This window comes from Ictidomys tridecemlineatus, chromosome 14, assembly GCF_052094955.1.
Source record: "Ictidomys tridecemlineatus isolate mIctTri1 chromosome 14, mIctTri1.hap1, whole genome shotgun sequence".
Classification (NCBI taxonomy): Eukaryota; Metazoa; Chordata; class Mammalia; order Rodentia; family Sciuridae; genus Ictidomys; species Ictidomys tridecemlineatus.
Window position 1 is genome coordinate 62,551,254 of NC_135490.1, and position 17,463 is coordinate 62,568,716.

At 46.5% G+C, this 17,463-nt stretch overlaps 1 protein-coding gene and 1 long non-coding RNA gene across 2 annotated transcripts; one reads left to right on the forward strand and one right to left on the reverse strand.

The window, feature by feature from the left end:
- Positions 1 to 978: 978 nt before the first annotated feature.
- LOC144370453 (uncharacterized) lies at positions 979 to 1,582 on the reverse strand. Its single transcript, XR_013430435.1, has 2 exons — positions 1,348 to 1,582; positions 979 to 1,236 (listed from the first exon to the last, which is right to left on the reverse strand). It is a non-coding gene; the product is annotated as an uncharacterized LOC144370453 (long non-coding RNA).
- Positions 1,556 to 17,406, forward strand: Eif4ebp1 (eukaryotic translation initiation factor 4E binding protein 1). Its single transcript, XM_005338382.4, has 3 exons — positions 1,556 to 1,771; positions 14,198 to 14,377; positions 16,962 to 17,406. Exons 1-3 carry the CDS (start codon positions 1,627 to 1,629, stop codon positions 16,991 to 16,993), a joined length of 357 nt encoding a protein of 118 aa, XP_005338439.1. The 5' UTR covers positions 1,556 to 1,626; the 3' UTR covers positions 16,994 to 17,406.
- The last annotated feature ends 57 nt before the right edge of the window (positions 17,407 to 17,463 follow it).

The window sequence follows — 17,463 nt, forward strand, 5'->3', positions numbered from 1 at the left end:
TACCAGTAACATTTTTTGAAAGACTCTTCAACAATCTGACCCCAATTTCCCTTTAAACTTGTCCTGTTCTTAAAGATATGACCACATGCTGGGCACGGTGGCGCAAACCTGTAATTCCAGCAGCTCTGGAGGCTGAGACAGGAGGATCTAAACAACTCTTTGAGACCGTGTCTCTAAATAAAATACAAAATAGGGCTGGGGATGTGACTCAGTGATTTGAGTGTTCCTGGATACTCCCGGTACTCCCCATCCCCCACAAAAGATATGACCACATGATATAAACTTTTTTAAGTCATCAGGTTTTCGCGACCTCCTTGCATTTTTCTTTCTAGGCATGGGAACCTCTTTGAAGATAAATTCATTTATTCAAGGAGTGCCTACTGAACGTCTGCCAGTGTGCTGCGGGACACTGAACCCAATTCAAGGGGCTACTTGGGAAATTCCTTTGACCAACTCTTACCTCATCTCTCTACTCAGTCTCCACTGAAGTCCCACTCCTATCTCTCCACCTCAGCTCTAAATGCAGCCTCCAAGTTTATAATCCAAGCGACTCTGGAACCTGAGGCACGAGGATTCCAAGTTCAAGAACAGCCTCAGCAATTCAGCAAGACCTGCTTCAAAAAAATAAAGAAGGCTGGGGATGTAATTAAGTGGTAAGGCGCCCTGGGTTCAATCCCCAATACTTATTATTATTCAATCCTTTAAAAAAAATTTTTTTAGTTGTAGATGGCCATCTTTATTTATTTTTATGTGGTGCTGAGGATTGAACCCAGTGCTTCACACATGCAAGGCAGGCACTTTACTACTGAGCTACAGCCCCAGCCCCTTGTTTTTTTTTTTTTTTTAATTTTTTTTTATTGGTTGTTCACAACATTACAAAGCTCTTGACATATCATATTTCATACATTAGATTGAATTGGGTTATGAACTCCCAATTTTACCCCAAATGCAGATTGCAGAATCACGTCGGTTCCCAGCCCCTTGTTATACAATAATTTTATTTCTTTAAAAATAAATAATTTAAGCCCTAGCACTCAGCTGCTCAGTCTGTTCACTACTCGCACACCCTTTAAAGTCCAGGAACATGCATTTGTTTCACCATGTCTTCAACGCTGTTCTCCTGGTGAAAGTTGAAGGAAGGGAAGAGGGGTGAAGGAGCAGTTAATTCCCACTTTCTCATCTGGGAAACTAAAGCACGGAACAACAAGAGCTGAGGGTCCCATCCAGCCAGAAATCCTAATGTGGAAAACAGGTCTTTCTGAGAGAGCCAGGTCGGCTGGGATTCCAGCACAGCACTAAATACCGAACCCGACTCCCACCCCCGCCCCAAACCAGCAAGGGATTAACCTAGGCAAACTCTGCGACCCGCCACCAGCGCACTGGGCAGGAAGCGGGAGCCCAAGAGGAAGTCTGCGTAGGGTGAAGCGACCTCTCGCAGTCGGCAGCCCTAGGGAAACCCACGTGGAAGGAGCGGCCTGGAGACGTTGGGGCGGAGCTGAACGAAAAGGGGGCGTGAGGGCCGAGCCGGAAGGGGAGGTCTAGGGCCCTCCAGGCCACAGCTGGGCGGGGCGAAGTGGGAGGCGCGGGAGGGCTGCGCGAGCTTTGCTGTGCAGCGAACTGGAGACCATGTCAGGGGGCAGCAGCTGCAGCCAGACTCCAAGCCGGGCCATCCCTGGCACTCGCAGGGTGGTCCTCGGCGATGGCGTGCAGCTACCGCCCGGGGACTACAGCACCACTCCCGGCGGCACGCTCTTCAGCACCACCCCGGGAGGTAGGCACGGGCTGGGGCGTCGCACGCGGGCCCTGGGTGGACCGAGCGGGAGGGATCAGGAATCGCTGATTGGACTCTGTGTCCACACTCGAGGGCGCCGTAGCCAGAAAGAACGGATAAGGGGCGTCAGGGAGGCAGCAGGGGTCACGGAGTTGGTCTGCCTTCTAGGTCTCTGGGCGCATCGTCCAGAGCCCTGGCTGCAAACTGTCCCATCAGTTTTCTCCTGCAAGAGTCGGCGGAGTGTCCCCCAAACACTGACAAGCACGGTTACAGGACTGCCACATGCCTAGGGATGTTGCAGTTTTGAGCGGGATAGGGTGGGGACAGGGTGGCCCACGGATCAAGGAAAGGCCTGGGCTGGAGTTCTAAAGCGATGGGCATTTTTTTTTTTTTGGAATAATTGCCTCCTGCAGAGCCCTTTTTACTTCCCGAGGGCTCCTAGTGTTGCGTTGCACACGCGCCCTTTTACCAAAGCGTGGGGCCGAGGGTGCTGGCTTGAGCAGCGCTCCTCCGGCACCTGTGGCATGTTCCGTATTTACGCGTATGGGATCCCCACGAAGGAGCCGGGCGCCGCTGGCAGAGCTGTGCGGAGGAACACGTTCCTCTGTCCGAGGGGAGGGGGGTACCGTGTGACCTCCCTGGGAGTGGATGAGGAAGAGGAAGCTGAGCTGGCACCGGAGGGGGCCAGCCTTGAGCTGCCTCCGGGAGTCCCGCATTCCCTCCCAGCTCGGGAGTCCCTGCGCACAGGCGCTGATGAAACGTACCCGCCCGTTTGCATGATGAAATCCTCGTGGCTCACCACTTCCCTCCCGTCGCCCCCACCTCCTTTTTCCTTTCTTCCCTCCCTTATGTGCTTAACGCTACTTCCCAAACTACTCGAGAACACTAGAGATCCTGGCGCACTGCTGAGTGGCGAAGGGGTGTCCCTCGTGGGGGAGGGACTGAAGGCTGTCTCCTAGCCCGCCGCCAGGCCACATACTCATTTTCTCAGGCAGCTGTTCCACCACCATCGATCAGAGCCAGATGCGAGGTCTTTGGGACTACTGAGTAATCTTAGAGATTGATGCCCAATCGTGCCTTTTATTCCGTAGATCGCCACGCTGGGGTCCCCCGAAAGCTTGAGCACGTGTCTGTTGTGCATTGTCATACCGTTTTCCTAGATTGAACCAGAAATAGCAATCGGGTGAAGAAGAGGACACTGCTGTTTCTTTTATTAGAAAGTATCCCACGGAAAGTTCTCAGGGCTCTTGCCACCCTTGACTTGACTTTTCTTTCCTTTGAGGAGCCCTTTTGTAGTCCATGTTGTTTCCCTTTGTCTTCCTCTTGATGTTTGGCAGGACCTTTTCCTGATACTCTTGGAGTTCTTAGTCCTGAAAGCTCAAATAGCCCTTTTTTGCCCCCTTTGTTGCTGGGTGTGATGAGATACATGGGTAAGCAATAGTCAGGGGTACTGTTTACAAGGAACTTGGATCTATTTCCCACTTTGGACTGGGGCTTTTGGCATACCACAGCAAAACCTCCCTAAGGGTCTTTAGAAGCTCCTGCATCAGAGTTTAACATTAGTTTCTGAGGACAACTGGAAGAAAGCAGGGCTAGGAGCCCCCAAACTAGCTTTCTTTTGGCAATACTAGGGATTGGACCCAGGGCCACATACATGCTAGACAAGCACTCTACTACTGAACTACATCCCCAGACTTTTAAAATTTTTACTTTTTGAGACAAGCTCAAAAGTTGACCAGGCTGGCCTCAAACCAGTAATTGGGTCTCCTGCCTGAGCCTCCCCAATAGTTGTATTGTATTTTGTGGAGCCAGCACAAATCACAGTCCATAACCCAAGGAAACCCAGCTTCTACCAAAGTCTGCAAACTTGTTGGCCTAGGCATGAAATCTTCCTCTCAATCCCACTTCACCTCACCTGTTGATGTAATGAAAAATGGTCACACCTTGACAGTCTTTTGTTCAACTCCTGAGTACTGTTCTTAGTCTTCTCTATGCTTGGGAATTATCTGATGATGCCTTTAAATGCAGATTTTGATTTTTGTAGGTCTGGGGTGGGACTGAGATTTTTGCATTTCTAACTAGCTCCCAGCTTTTGTTCCAAAAACATAATCTGAGTACTCAGGAATTTCTGGGGTTCTATACAGCTTCCCTTGTCCTTTCAGATCTCTGGCAAAAAATGATGATTCTATATAGGTACAATTTTCTTGAGGCTGGGTCTGGAGAGACACACTTTTGATAGAATGTCTGTATGGCTTACTTGCAGCTTTCCCTGAAGAGCTATTGCAATAAGTCACTCTAGCTGGGAATGGCCCTCAAGTGTCTGTCTCTGGAGGCTAAAAAGTGATCCATATCTATTCCTGTGGCTCTGTTTGCTTTCTATGGTCATTAGCCCTTTGTAGACTGAGCCACTGAGCTGAGGTTAGGTATCCAGAGAACTTGAGAGATTTGTTATGTGTGAATATTTGAGTCTGTGAAAATTCCAGTGACACCATAAGCAACAAAACCTTCAAATGGGTCAAGAAATCTTTCCTCCTCCCTTGTCCATATCCACATTTCCCAGCCTGTGTTGGACGTTTGACCCTAAAGAGTACAGGGATTGCTTGGGTGAAAGTCATACCTAAGAAAGACCTGCACCATGGTAAGGTTAATCAGAGGTAAGCAGGTAGAGCTGCAGGTGTCAATTGCACCTTATTTTGTTAGACAAACAAAGTTCTGTGCCTGGGAAGCTGACCTTGGAACAGCTGACAAGTCTCTGGTTATAGAACAGGCAGTGCTGGGAAGAAGGGAGGTATGCTGGGCACTGAAGCTAGAGTACAGCCAGTGTCCTGAGGCCTTAGTCATAGAGGGGAGAAGTTACTGTAAAAGACAGCTAAGGACGGGTTAAGAGCATTTGGATGTTAAGGCAATGAGGGAGATAGAATGGGCCCTTTTCTCACACTGACCTGAGCTTCCTTTTTTAAAAAATTTTTTATTTATTATTATTATTATTATTAGTTCTGAGCTTCCTTTTAAAGTGGGACATTCTGCATTATGTCCCTCATTAAAGATTTTGACTGGGAGGTAGGGTAGAACGGAAAACTGGTGTAGAGTACCCCAAACTCCCTCTGAGGTCTAAGCCTACTTTTTTTTTGTTGTTGTTGTTGTTGTTTGTTTGTTGTTGTTATTGTTTGGGGGGCTTTTTTGTTTGGTTGGTTGGTTGGTTTTGGGGTTTTGCTACTGGGAATGAAACCAGGGGCACTTAACCACTGAGCTGCATCCCCAATCCTTTTTATTTTTTTACTTTTGAGATAGGGCGTTGCTAAGTTGCTGAGGCTAGACTTGAACTTGTGATTCTCCTGTCTCAGACTCCTGAGGCACTGGGTTGCAGGCATGCACTACTATTTCCTGGCCAAGACTTCTTGTTTTTAAGGCATTCACCACACCCAGACTTAGAAGAATGATCTCAACCCCAGTCTGGGGTTGCTAGTTAGAAAGATGAAGACCACGCCTAAAATGGGATTGTATGTTTCCAAGAGAGTAGTATGGTTACCTGGGGGTGTGGCTCAGTGGTAGACTTGCCCAGTGTGCCTGGGTCTTGATTCCATCCCCAGCACCACAAAAAGAGAAAGTAGCATGGCCATTGTTGTGACTAGGAGAAATGGAGATGATGGCTTAAGGGCAAAGACTTTCAGTTATAAGATGAATAAATTCTGGGGAGCTAATGTTTAGCATGGTGACTGTAGTTAATACTATATTTTTATTAGAAATTAGCTAAGAGAGTAGACATGGAAAAATCCACAGTTACACACACACACACACACACACATTCACACTCCGAAGTGCAGTGATGGATGTGTTAATTTGTGGTAACCGTTTCATAAATGTTTTGCAGTATGATAACAAATCATTATGTTGTACACTTTGTATGCAGTTTTTGTAACTATTATATCTCAATAGAGCTGGGGACAAAAAGAATTATAATCATCAAAGGCATAGCTATAGAATGGAGTGATTGGACCTTCCCCTGCCCTTGGACCCTATCACCCACAGGACTTTTTGATACTCAAGTGAGAACTCTTCCCTCTATACTGTTACCCTGAGAGGAAAGAGTCTTGATTTGATGTTGTTCCAGAAAATAAGATAGGAAAGAGTGGTGATACTAGAAACAGAATTTTTTCTTTTTCTTTTTTTGTACCAAGGATTGAATCCAGGGACACTTAACTACTGAGTCCCATTCCCATCCTTTTTTATTTTTTATTTTGAGTCAGGTCCTTGCTGAGTTGTTGAGGCTAGCCTCAAACTTACAGTCCTCCTGCCTCAGCCTCTGGAGATGCTGGGTTACAGGCATACGCACCTTGCCCAGCTTGTACACGTGAATCCTTGCAAGTTCAAACAAATAAAAAGCTGTTACTTTCTGGTCTGACACCATATCGGTGTTCTCTCCATCATGATTCATAAGAAATGAATCATGTGTGTTTGTTTTCATGCGTATTCTCTAGGTTAGACGGGAAGTTCTTTCAGAGCAGTCTTACTGGTCTTTATATCCCCACTATGTAATGCCAGGTGTTCAGAAGCTTGAGAATTGGGCTGGGGTGAAACTCAATGATAGAGACTTGCCTAGCATTTACCTAGTGCTGCAAGAAAAATAAAAGAAGGGGGGGGGCGGTGAAGATCTTAAAAGAATCCTGGAATGAAAGCATTCCCCTCTAGATAATCTAGTTTCTTTGTCATCATTCCTGGATGTCAGTTGGTTAATGATAATGTTTAAGTTTTCCTTTCAGTTATAGGGTATAATTTATCTCAGATGTACCAGGGGCAGATGCTAATTTTTTCTGACTTTCCCCACTTATTTCAATATTACAGAGAGGCCTAGTACTCATATTACATACTCAGTTATTGCACAAGGAGTCAAAGTAAGTTTTTCTTGTTCTGAGTCAGTATTGGGCCAGATTCGTGCTTCTTATTTAACTGTTTGCACGAGCATTGCTGACTAGATGAGAATAGGCAGCTGTGCCTACTGGCATTGGGGTGCTCAAGGACACAGGCAAAAAGTGCACTTTGAAATCCATTTGGTATGTCCTTGTAATCTCACTGGGAGAGCCTAGATCCCAAGTCCAGAATATCAGGACTTCCTGGGAACTTAGGGAGAGTTGACTGGGTAAAAATGGCTGTATCTGTTATATATTGTCATATAACAAGCCATCCCCAGAAGTCAATAACTTAAACAATGATAGGTTGTTATTGCTGTCCATTCTTTGGTCTGGTTGGGCATGACTGGCTGTTCTTTCCTGAGCTGACTCACATGCTATGTGCAGTCAGCATCTGGATTGTCCTTATCCACATGTCTGGGACATTACTGGGAATAGCTGGAAGCCTGGGAGTTCCCTTGCTGTCACGTCATTTTGTTCTCTTGGGCTCATCTTTAGTCTAGCATGAGCTTACCAAGATGGTGGTTTGCAAGGCCTCTTATGGCCTATAGCATCATGTAGGAAGTATTCTGTTGGCTAAAGCAAGGCACCAGGGGAGAGAAGGCTGCTTAGGTTCAAGGAGAAAGAGAATAACTTCCGTTGAAGGAGAGGAGCCACCTGTTCCAACAGGTATGGGAGGAGTTATGGGGTCTGTGTTGTCAGCCTTCCACAAGGGTCAAACCTCAGAGGACAGTCCTTTGAGGGAATGTGGTGCTTGTCCTGACATATGGCCAGCAGAGACAGCCAGGTGAAGAAGCAGACTAGAATCCCAGGGCTGTGAATCAGCTGTTGGTTAAGAATGGCACAGCCTTCCTGAAAACACTGAGTCACAAATCCCATGCCTAACTTTCAAGGCCTTGTGTCCAGTGCCACACAGCCAACCCCACAGATGGCCACGATGTCAGGTCACCAGGCCTCACCTTGCCACTCCCCCCTCAGCCTGTCGCCTCCCAAGGGTGCTGCTGGTCAGGCTTTGGGGATACACCTCAGAGGGGTCTATGATGGGCCTGCCTCTCCCATCACTACCATTTGAGCGTCCTTGATTTTCTGGGTACTAGCAATAGGCTGGAGTCAAGTTTCTGTCCCCAGCAGTCCAAAGTCGGGTAGGAGTGAGAATACAGAGGGTGCAGGTGGTCAGAGCTTTGGTTTGGAGCAAACAGTGTAGAGGTTGCAAAACCAGGATTCTTGCCTTAAAGAAAACGTGTGTTGGGGCTGGTGGTGGCGCTCAGTGGAAACGCTTAGCAATCAGGAGGCTCTGGGTTCAGCGTGTGTGCAGATGGACTTCTCTTTTTCTGTTCTTCAGCATGGGAGAGGAAAGTGGGCCTGTATTAGTTTTCAGACTAGGTGGCTAAACAATAAAATTTGCTAGACTAGGTGGCAGTTGGAAGACCAAGATGGAAGTAAAATTGGTTTCTTCTAAGACACCTCTCATTGCCTTGCAGATGGCCACCTTCTCCCTGTGTCTTTAGTTAGTTCTTTCTTTGTGGGTCTGTGTCCAAATATCTTATGGATTGGTTTTTGTTGTTAATTGTTGTTGTTTTGGAACTGGGGGTTGAACCAGCGTTGTTTATCACTGAGCTATGTCTCTAGCCATTTTTATTTTTTGTTTTCACCCAGGGTCTCACTAAGTTGCTTAGGTCTCACTAATTTGCTGAGGCTGGCCTCAAACTTGTGATCCTCCTGCCTCAGCCTCCTGAGCTGCTGGGATTACAGGCTTGTGCCACCATGCTGGTTTGGATTTAAATGTCCCCTAACGGCTCATGTGTTGAAAACTTGTTCCCGGGCTGGGGATGTGGCTCAAGCGATAGCGCGCTCGCGCTCACCTGGCATGCGTGCGGCCCAGGTTCGAACCTCAGCACCACATACAACCAAAGATGTTGTGTCCGCCAGAATAAATAAATAAATACTAAAAATTCTCTCTCTCTCTCTCTCTCTCTCTCTCTCTCTCTCTCTCTCTTTAAAAAAAAATTTAATAGTCTTTATCTTTAAAAAAAAAAGAAAACTTGTTCCCCAGCTGATGGTACTATTGGGAGGTGATCAAAACTTTAGGAGGTGGGGCCTAGTTAGGAAGAAAGACATTGGAGAGGTACCCTTGAAAGGGATACTTGGAACCCCATCTCTTTCTATGCTTCCTGACTGTCATGAGAGGTCCAGCTTTGCCCTGCATGGCCTTCTGCCAATGTGTTCTGCATCACCACAGGTGTCAAAGCGATGCAGTCACCTAGCATGGACTGAAACTTCTGAATGCATGAGCCAAAGCCAGTCTTTCCTCCTTTGAAATTGTTTAGCTCAGGTTTTGTCAGAGGGATCCAAAGCTGAGATTTTTTTTTTTTTTTTTGCGTGGGGGATACTGGGGACTGAGCCACATCCCCAGCCCTACTTTGTATTTTTTATTTAGAGACAGGGTCTCGCTGAGTTGCTTAGTGCCTTGTCTTGTCGTTGCTGAGGCTGGCTTTTGAACTCGATCCTCCTGTCTCAGCCTCCTGAACTGCTGGGATTACAGGCTTGAGCCACCAGACCCAGCTCTATTGACTGAGCTATATTTATCCCTATCCCTTAACCTAATCTTTTAAAAGACCTTTCTCCAAATGTAGTTATATTCTAGGTTACTGGAGATTGTCTTCGATGCATGGGTTTTGGGGGGAATACAGTTCAGCCTATAACAGCCGCTCCCCATTCCCACAGGGACAGCTGTTGTTGCTATTTGTAATAAGAGACATCAGAGGGCACTCCCTCTTGGTAGTGGATTTCAGGGATACTTTCACCCTCCTCTGAACACAGTGCATTTTAAAGTGCTAGGGGTTAGGTAAGGGATAGGGAAAGAGCTTGGCCAGCTTTGAGAATAATTGTTTTATCTGTTTTGTTCTGAAAGTCTCTGTGAAAACTTTGTCCCTCTTGCTTATTTTATTTTTTATCTTGTTTGCAGTGCTGCAGATCAAACCTAGGGCCATGCCTATGGTAGGCAAGTGCTCTACCACTGAGCTACACGCCCTCAGCCCTTAATTTTCAAATAAACTGACCTGTTCTGTCACATGTCAGGGTCCCTAAGGGAGACAGACTAACCCAAAAGACCCTTTGCAACTGACTGATCACCTCCATTTGGTATCCATTAGCTTCATAAGATTCTTGGCCCCTGAGATATATTGGGATCTTGGCTCTGTTTGCAGAATCTGTGGGGCCAGAGGTGATGAAAAATCTTGGACTAAGCGTGCTCTGCTTTCTTCACCAAGTTTTTCTCCCTGGCAAGTCTGTTCTGCTTTGCTAAATAGACTGCCCAGCAAGAAAAGCCATCCAGGCACATGCTTCTCCAGTGCCTGTAGCCGAGAGGGAGAGAAGAGAGAGACAGAAGTCTAGGCAGACCCCAGCATGTCTGCGAATTTGCCTCCAGGACGACCTGGAGCCACTGCTCAGAACGGCAGTACTTAGTTCACAGGCCACTGGCTGGAGCCTGAGCTCAGGCATTTAAACCTCCCCCTGAACCCTGTTGTGAAATGCTCTCCCTCTCCCTGGAATGGGAACAGCAGTTCTAGGAATTCTGTCCTTGTACTTTCTTAATCCTCATGTTCCCCATTCAAGGGGAAGTGTGCACGAGCCAGGAGAGGCCCAGGGGAAAGTAAGGGAGGAACTGGGCTCAGTTTACAGATGTCACATCCAGCAGCAGAATGTGGGTACCACAGGGGGATGGATGAACAAGAACTCAAGGCAGGCATCTTCCTTTGGGGAACATCCTGTTCTGGACACACAGAGAGTCTAGGTAAAGGCCTGAAGACCCTTTTACTATTCCCAGTAGGAAGGAGCATTGGCTGAGAGTTGGTACCCCCGTCTGCCCTGCCTTTTTTCTTTCTTTTTTTTTTTTTCCTTTCAGTACTGGACCCAAGAGAGCTTCTACCACTGAACTATATCCCCAGCTTTTTTAAATTTTATTTTGAGAGGGAACACCCCAAGTTGCCCAGGCAATCTACCACCTCCGATCTATGCCTTGACAGTTTTTAAAAATGGATAATATTTAGAATTGGAGTCAAGACTGAATGGGTCTAGCTGGGTACAGTGGGGCACACCTGTAATCCCAGTGACTCAAGGAGGCTGGGGCAAGAGGGTCATAAGTTCAAAGCCAGCCTCAGCAATTTAGTGAGGTCCTAAGCAACTGAGTGAGACTTTGTCTCAATATAAAAAAGGGATGGGGGGCTGAAATTGTGACTCAGGGGTGGAGCGCTCGCCTAGCATGTGCGAGGCCCTGGGTTTGATCCTCAGCACCACATAAAAATAAAGATTTTTTTTTTAAAAAAAGCTTCATTTAAAAAAAAAAAGTGGGGGGGGAATGGGGACTTTGCTCAATGGTAAAGTGTCCCGGGTTTAATCCCCAGTACAAAACCAAACAAAAAAGGCAGGCTGAGTCTATCTCTGGATGGATGGCTCAGCCTTTCTGATATATTGATACATATTAGTTTCCTCATCTGCAGATTGATGATAATAATGATGTCATCCTCCTTGTGGGGAGGGGAGTTATGGGAGGAACCGTGGTATAGGTTATGAGCAAAGATGGGTATGATGAGTAACAACAGATGGTGATGGTGATTGATGTATGCATATCACATAAAAATCTAAGTGTTTATTCATGCAGTGCATATACATACATTTATTTGTGTTCCTTGGCTTCTGAGGAGCTTCCTATTCCTGGCTTGTGACTTTTTTCTCTGATTATGTATAGGGTCTCCCAAGTAATCTATCTCTTTTTTTTTTTTTTTTTTTTTTTTTTTTTTGGTACTGGGGTTTGCACCCAGGGGTGCTTTACCACTGAGATATATATCTCTAGTCCTTTGTATTTTGAAACAGGGTCTCACTAAATCTCCGAGGCTGACCTCAAAACTTGTGATTCTCCTGCCTCATCCAGGGATTACAGGCCCAACTCAGGGGGGTTTTTTGGGAGGTGGGGGGTATCAGGGATTGAACTCAGGGGCACTTGACCACTGAGCCACATCCCTAGCCCTACTTTGTATTTTATTAGAGATGGGGGTCTCACTGAGTTGCTTAGCACCTCAGCTAAATTGCTGAGGCTGACTTTAAACTCTCAATCCTCCTGCCTCTGCCTCCCCAGCTGCTGGGGCGCTCGGCCTCAATCGATTTTCTAAGTTACATGGATATCATACTTTATTCTTGTAGGAGAATCTTCCCCCGCCCCCTTTGGTACTGGGGATCAGATCCTGAGTCGTGCAGATGCCAAATAAGCATTCTACCTCTGAGCTGCATTTCCAGCCCTCAGTGAATCTTGAGGGTTGTTATTAAGTCTTTATGATACTCTAGTGAGGGATGAATTTTGTTCTTATCCTCTTCTTGTAGCCACAACTCAGCGTTAAGGGACTGGAATGTGGTGAGACCTGATTTGAGCCCAGAATTTCTGCCTGTAACCCCATACTATTTGCATATTTAAGCATCTGCCAAAACACGAGATCCTAAAAATAGATGGCACAAGGCTAGTGCTTTAAAAATAGTCCGAGTGAGCCTAATACAACACCCTTTTTTACAGGTGAGGAAACTACACCCTGCCCCTTGGGTCCCAACATATCCCTCTGTTTGGAGACTTTATATATATACTGGACTCTAAATCATTTGTTTTTGGGTTTTTGTTTTGTTCTGGTTTTTTTTGGTTTTTTTTTTTTGATACCAGGGATTGAACCCAGAGGCACACAACCACTGAGCCATATCTCCAGTCCTTTTTATTCTTTTTGATTTTGAGACAGGGTCTTGCTAAGTTACCTAGGTCTTTGCTAAGTTGCTGAGGCTGGCTCCTCCTTGGCTCATGATCCTCCTCTCTCAGCCTCCTGAATTGCTGGGATTACAGGCATGCACCACTGCACCCGGCTCTATAACTTGAATCCTACTTGTACTAGCTTTAATATTTTTCTAACACTTTATTTATTCAATTTATTTTTCTATAGTACTGGAGATTGAACCCAGAGGCGTTCTACCGCTAAGCTATGTATTCAGCCCTTTAATTTTGATTTGTATTATTACATTTTAATTTATATCACATAATGTTGTATAGTATACACCCTACATATCCTCATTAAATTATATATTGTGTGTTAAAAGGAAACTTGATGTCACTACTATATATGGGAAACCAGATTCACTTGCCATAAATAGAAGGTAACTATAAAAAGATGCACAATGACAGTTTTTAAATTCTAGCTAGATTCCATTGCCTGCTGAAGGCTCTGAGCCTGAGGTCTGCTCTTTTGAGTTAGTAACTGCTGTTAAGGTATTAAAGACACATAGGGCTGATTTGGACATAATGGGCACAACATGAACAACCCGCTCTGTTCACTGTCATCTGATACATCACAAGGATCTTGGGTCCCTCGCCTTGGAAAACAGTCCCTCAAATGGTATCATGGGGGCAGGTCTACATAGGAGGGGTCCTGGGTGTGGTTTAATTTTTTTTTTTTTAAGAGAAAGAGAAAATTTTAATATTTATTTTTTAGTTTTCGGCGGACACACATCTTTTTTTTTTTTTTTTTGTATGTGGTGCTGAGGATGGAACCCGGGCTGCACGCATGCCAGGAGAGCACGGCTACCGCCTGAGCCACGTCCCCAGCCCCTGGGTGTGGTTTAAGAATGGTGAATAATTCAGTGAGACAGTTCCTCACCTAGGGAGTGAGACTACCTTGTAATGAATGGAACACAGATTGTACAGACTCTGAAGTGTGGTGACATCAGCAAAGGTGGCAGGGGGCTTCAAAAAGAAGAAAGCCTTTGTGGGGCAGGTAACCTATCTGCCACAAAGCCCCAGCAGGAAAAATTTGCATTTTTGCGAGTCTGGGTGAATAGCTTCATTTTCCCTTTATTCATCTAGAAAATGGGATTAAAGATACCTATTCTGAGTATTCCACAGGAAGTACTGTAAGGACAGGATGGAATAATGAATAGAAATACATCTTTTTCACTTTCAAGTATGATTGTCATGGGTAATTAACACTGAACTCGGATGGGTGAGCAAGTTGAGGGATTTTAGGGACCAAGAGCTCTAAGAAGACAAAGGTGCACACCTGTAATCCCAGTGACTGGGGAGGCTGAGGCAGGAGGATCACAAGTTCAAAGCCAGCCTCGGCAATTTAGTGACACCCTAAGCGATTCAGTGAGACCCTGTGTCTAACAAAATATTTTAAAAAGAGCTGGGGATATGGCTCAGTAGTTAAGTACCTCTGGGTTCAATCCCTTGCACTCACACACACACACACACACACACAAAGACAGAGATGCAGTCTGATGGCCCATGAGTGTTTCTTGCAAGTGTCAAGGCCGTGAAGAGGTGGCCGACTCCTCAGTTATAGTCAGGCTGCTGGATGAGCCTCTCTCCTTCTTGGTCCAGATTTTTATAAAAGAACCAACTACCTCTGTTGTAACCCTGCCTCCAAGAAGTGGAAAAACTGGCAGGCAGGGGGGTTTAAGGTGGCTTTACCAACCTCCCTGTGCCTTTTAGGTACCAGGATCATCTATGACCGGAAATTCTTGATGGAATGTAGAAACTCACCTGTGGCCAAAACACCCCCCAGGGACCTGCCCACCATTCCTGGAGTCACCAGCCCAGCCAGTGATGAGCCCTCCATGGAAGCCAGCCAGAGCCATCTGCGCAACAGTCCAGAAGATAAGAGGGCAGGCGGTGAGTAGCCAGGCCCGGCTCGTGCAGGCAGTCTCCAGGGAAGGGAAATGTCCTGTCCTCTGGGGGGAATTCCAGGGAGGGGAATGGTGGTGACCCTTTCCCACACCCTATGGAGCACTTCAGACTCCAGAGGGTGGGAGTTGGGATGGAGAGTAGAACTCTCAGAGGTACCAATTTTGTCCTTGAAAGGGGCCCCAAGAACCCCAGGAAAGGTGATTTGATACCACCAGGTCATGTAAAGAGCAGGATCTTGTCTAAAATGGCAGTGACTTCACACGGTTTTCATAAGCACGGCCCTCTGTATAATTCCCCAAAGCATTACTGTGCACGTGCAATGCTTGGACTACACCCATGGTGCTCGTGATGCAGGAGACAACTTAAGACGCCGTGTACTCGCCCTCTGTGAAATCACATGTCTACAAGATAAGAAACACATCCGGCAGTCTCCTAGCTGGGTGTTTGTTCCTTAGTGGATCCTCTAGGAAGACATAGAAACAATGTGGCCCGTTGTCTTTTGCAGCTTTGACATTTGGTAGCCAGGTGCTTCCTGGTATCCCCACCTCCCAAGTAATCAGAGCAGCCACCCTGGCAGCTATGTGTGTAAAAGGGCTCTTTGTGACAACATGACTAGCTTGCCAGAGCATCTGAGTTCTCTGCTGTGGGGTCATGTAGTGTAAGTACTGCTAGATGCCTTAGTCAGACTGGAACCCACCGACCCATCACTAGGCCCAATGCACAGGCTCAGACCCAGACAGGAAGCAGCTGGACTTGGGCTAGGCTTGCTCTGCTGACAGCAGCAGAATCCGTTTACCCGGGCCTGCAGGATGTGATTCATAATCACCTTGGGAATGCCAACAGCCAAGACAGGCAATAGTTGCCTTCTCTCTTTTTTTTGAACCCGGGCGTCATGCATGCTGGGCAGGCGCTCTACCACTGAATCATATCCCCAACCAGTTGCCTTTTCTTAGATTCAGTGCTGGAAGGGAGGTGAGCTGTAGTAGGAAAGTGGATTTGGGCACACAGAGAGAACAGTGTGACACATGCCTCAAGGTGGTGTGGTCACCTGACATTTGTTTAAGGATGGAGAGATTCATGGGTCATAGCACAAGGGATGAAGTTCACCAGCACCTGAAACTTGACTCACCACCAGCTGAAGGCTGTCACTCCCTGTTCACGCACCCCTCCCAGTTTCTAGAACTGCTGTGGCCCATAACAAATGCAGGGCTGGCCTTGTATGCCAGGTGGCAGCTCTGAACCCCAAATAGTGATCTAGTTCGTCCCACATGGTTGTTAGTATAGGGTAGTGGGCATTTTAATTTTGTTCAATTAGATACAAGAAACCAAGTCTCTTGAACCCATCTATTTGTGTAAATATAACCAGAAGAAAAAAGCCAGCTTCCCTATTTGGGAGACAAAACAGGCATTTTACTATCTACTGCCTTGGAGCAGTCTTTCCCAGGAGACCATGAATGAGGTAGTTCCCTTTAAAAGAAAAAAATCTGCAGCATGAATTACTTGGAAATGTCACTGAAAGAGGATGGAGGACACTGAGTGGCTGAATTGTCCAGATAACTGCTTTACTGCAAGGTCAGGCTATCCTACGGGCCGTAAGATGTAGGCCTAGTTAGTAGGTGACCTAGGGTACCATTTTCCTTCTTTCTTTTTTTGGGGGGAGGTATTGGAAGTGGAACTCAGGGGCACTTTACCAGTTAGCCATATCCCCAGCCTTTTTTTTTTTTTTTTTTTTTTGGAGACCATGTCTAACTAAGAGTTACTTAAGGTCTTCCTAAGTTGCTAAGGCTGCCTGGCGACTTGTGATCCTAGTCACAAGTAACCACGAACCCTTATTAAAAATAAATTAGCTGGACATGGTGGCGTATGCCTATAATCCCAGCGGCTCAGGAGGCTGAGGGAGGAAGATCACAAGTTCAAAGCCAGCCTCAGCAGCAAAAGAGAGGTGCTAATAAGCAACTCAGTGAGACCCGGTCTCAATAAAATACAAAATAGGGCTGGGGGTGTGGCTCAAGGGTTGAGTACCCCTGAATTCAATCCCCAAAACATACACATGTGCCTACAGACATACTTACATACATAAATAAGCCAGATATGGTGGTGCATGGCTATAATCCCAGCAACTCAGGAGGCTGAGGCAGGAGGATCACAAGTTCAAGGCTAGCCTCAGCAACTTAATGAGGCACTAAGCAACTTGTGACATCCTGTTTCAAAATAAAAAGATATTAAAAGGACTGGCAATGTGGCTCACTGGTTAAGCTCTCCAGAACCAAAAAGATAAAAATAAAAATCAGAAAAATGCAGGAATGTCACTTCTTCTATGAGAGAACTTAGTGTCTATTCTTGGTTTGGGGATTAGGAAAGAGAGCATAGTCAGGCATGGAAGCTTCCTATGCTTCCAGGAATTCATAGCCTAGTCCTGCCTTCCTTGACATTCTTTCCCGTCATAAGGTTAGCCCATGTTCCTCTTAAAGGAACAACCGAATTAAAAAATAGGCTCTCTCCCTGGCCTCAGTCATCAACACACCCATTTGCTCATTGCTTCCCTGCCCTCTGTCTCTTCTCTCCATAGGTGAAGAGTCACAGTTTGAGATGGACATTTAAGGAACCAGCCTTGAGATGGAGCAATGCTTCTGGGCCCCGCAGGCCCTTCTCGGGAGAAGAGTCACACCAGCCAGGCCTTATGAAAGTTTTTGTACTGGGCAGTCGTCGGGCTTGGGGTCTGCCACCCTGTTCCCTCACTCAGGGCACCTGCTCCCCTTTCCTCTTTGTGAACACCAGCACATACCTCCTCGTGCCTCCATTGATACAGGAGCTGCTACCCTAAAGGGAATGACTCTCTTACCCACCCAAGTGCCAGAAAGGGGTCACAGAGGAGCCCTTGTGAAAGATCATCTGGCGCTTCCAGCCCCATCGTCTGGGACACACCCACCCTTTCCTTAGGTTGGGGTGCCTGGGAAAGCTCCCCTCCACTTCCCTAAGAGAGGAAATAAAAGCCACCCTCTCCCTAGGGCCAAGAGTTGGGCCCTGTCTGAGCTCTTTTCAACTCCAAGTGATAATTAATACCAGCTATT

Coding starts and splice junctions, on each gene's coding strand:
- Eif4ebp1 (XM_005338382.4), top strand. CDS start 1,627: ATGTCAGGGGGCAGCAGCTGCAGCCAGACTCCAAGCCGGGCCATCCCT. Junction 1,772..14,197: donor CTTCAGCACCACCCCGGGAG/GTAGGCACGGGC, acceptor TGTGCCTTTTAG/GTACCAGGATCATCTATGAC. Junction 14,378..16,961: donor AGAAGATAAGAGGGCAGGCG/GTGAGTAGCCAG, acceptor TTCTCTCCATAG/GTGAAGAGTCACAGTTTGAG.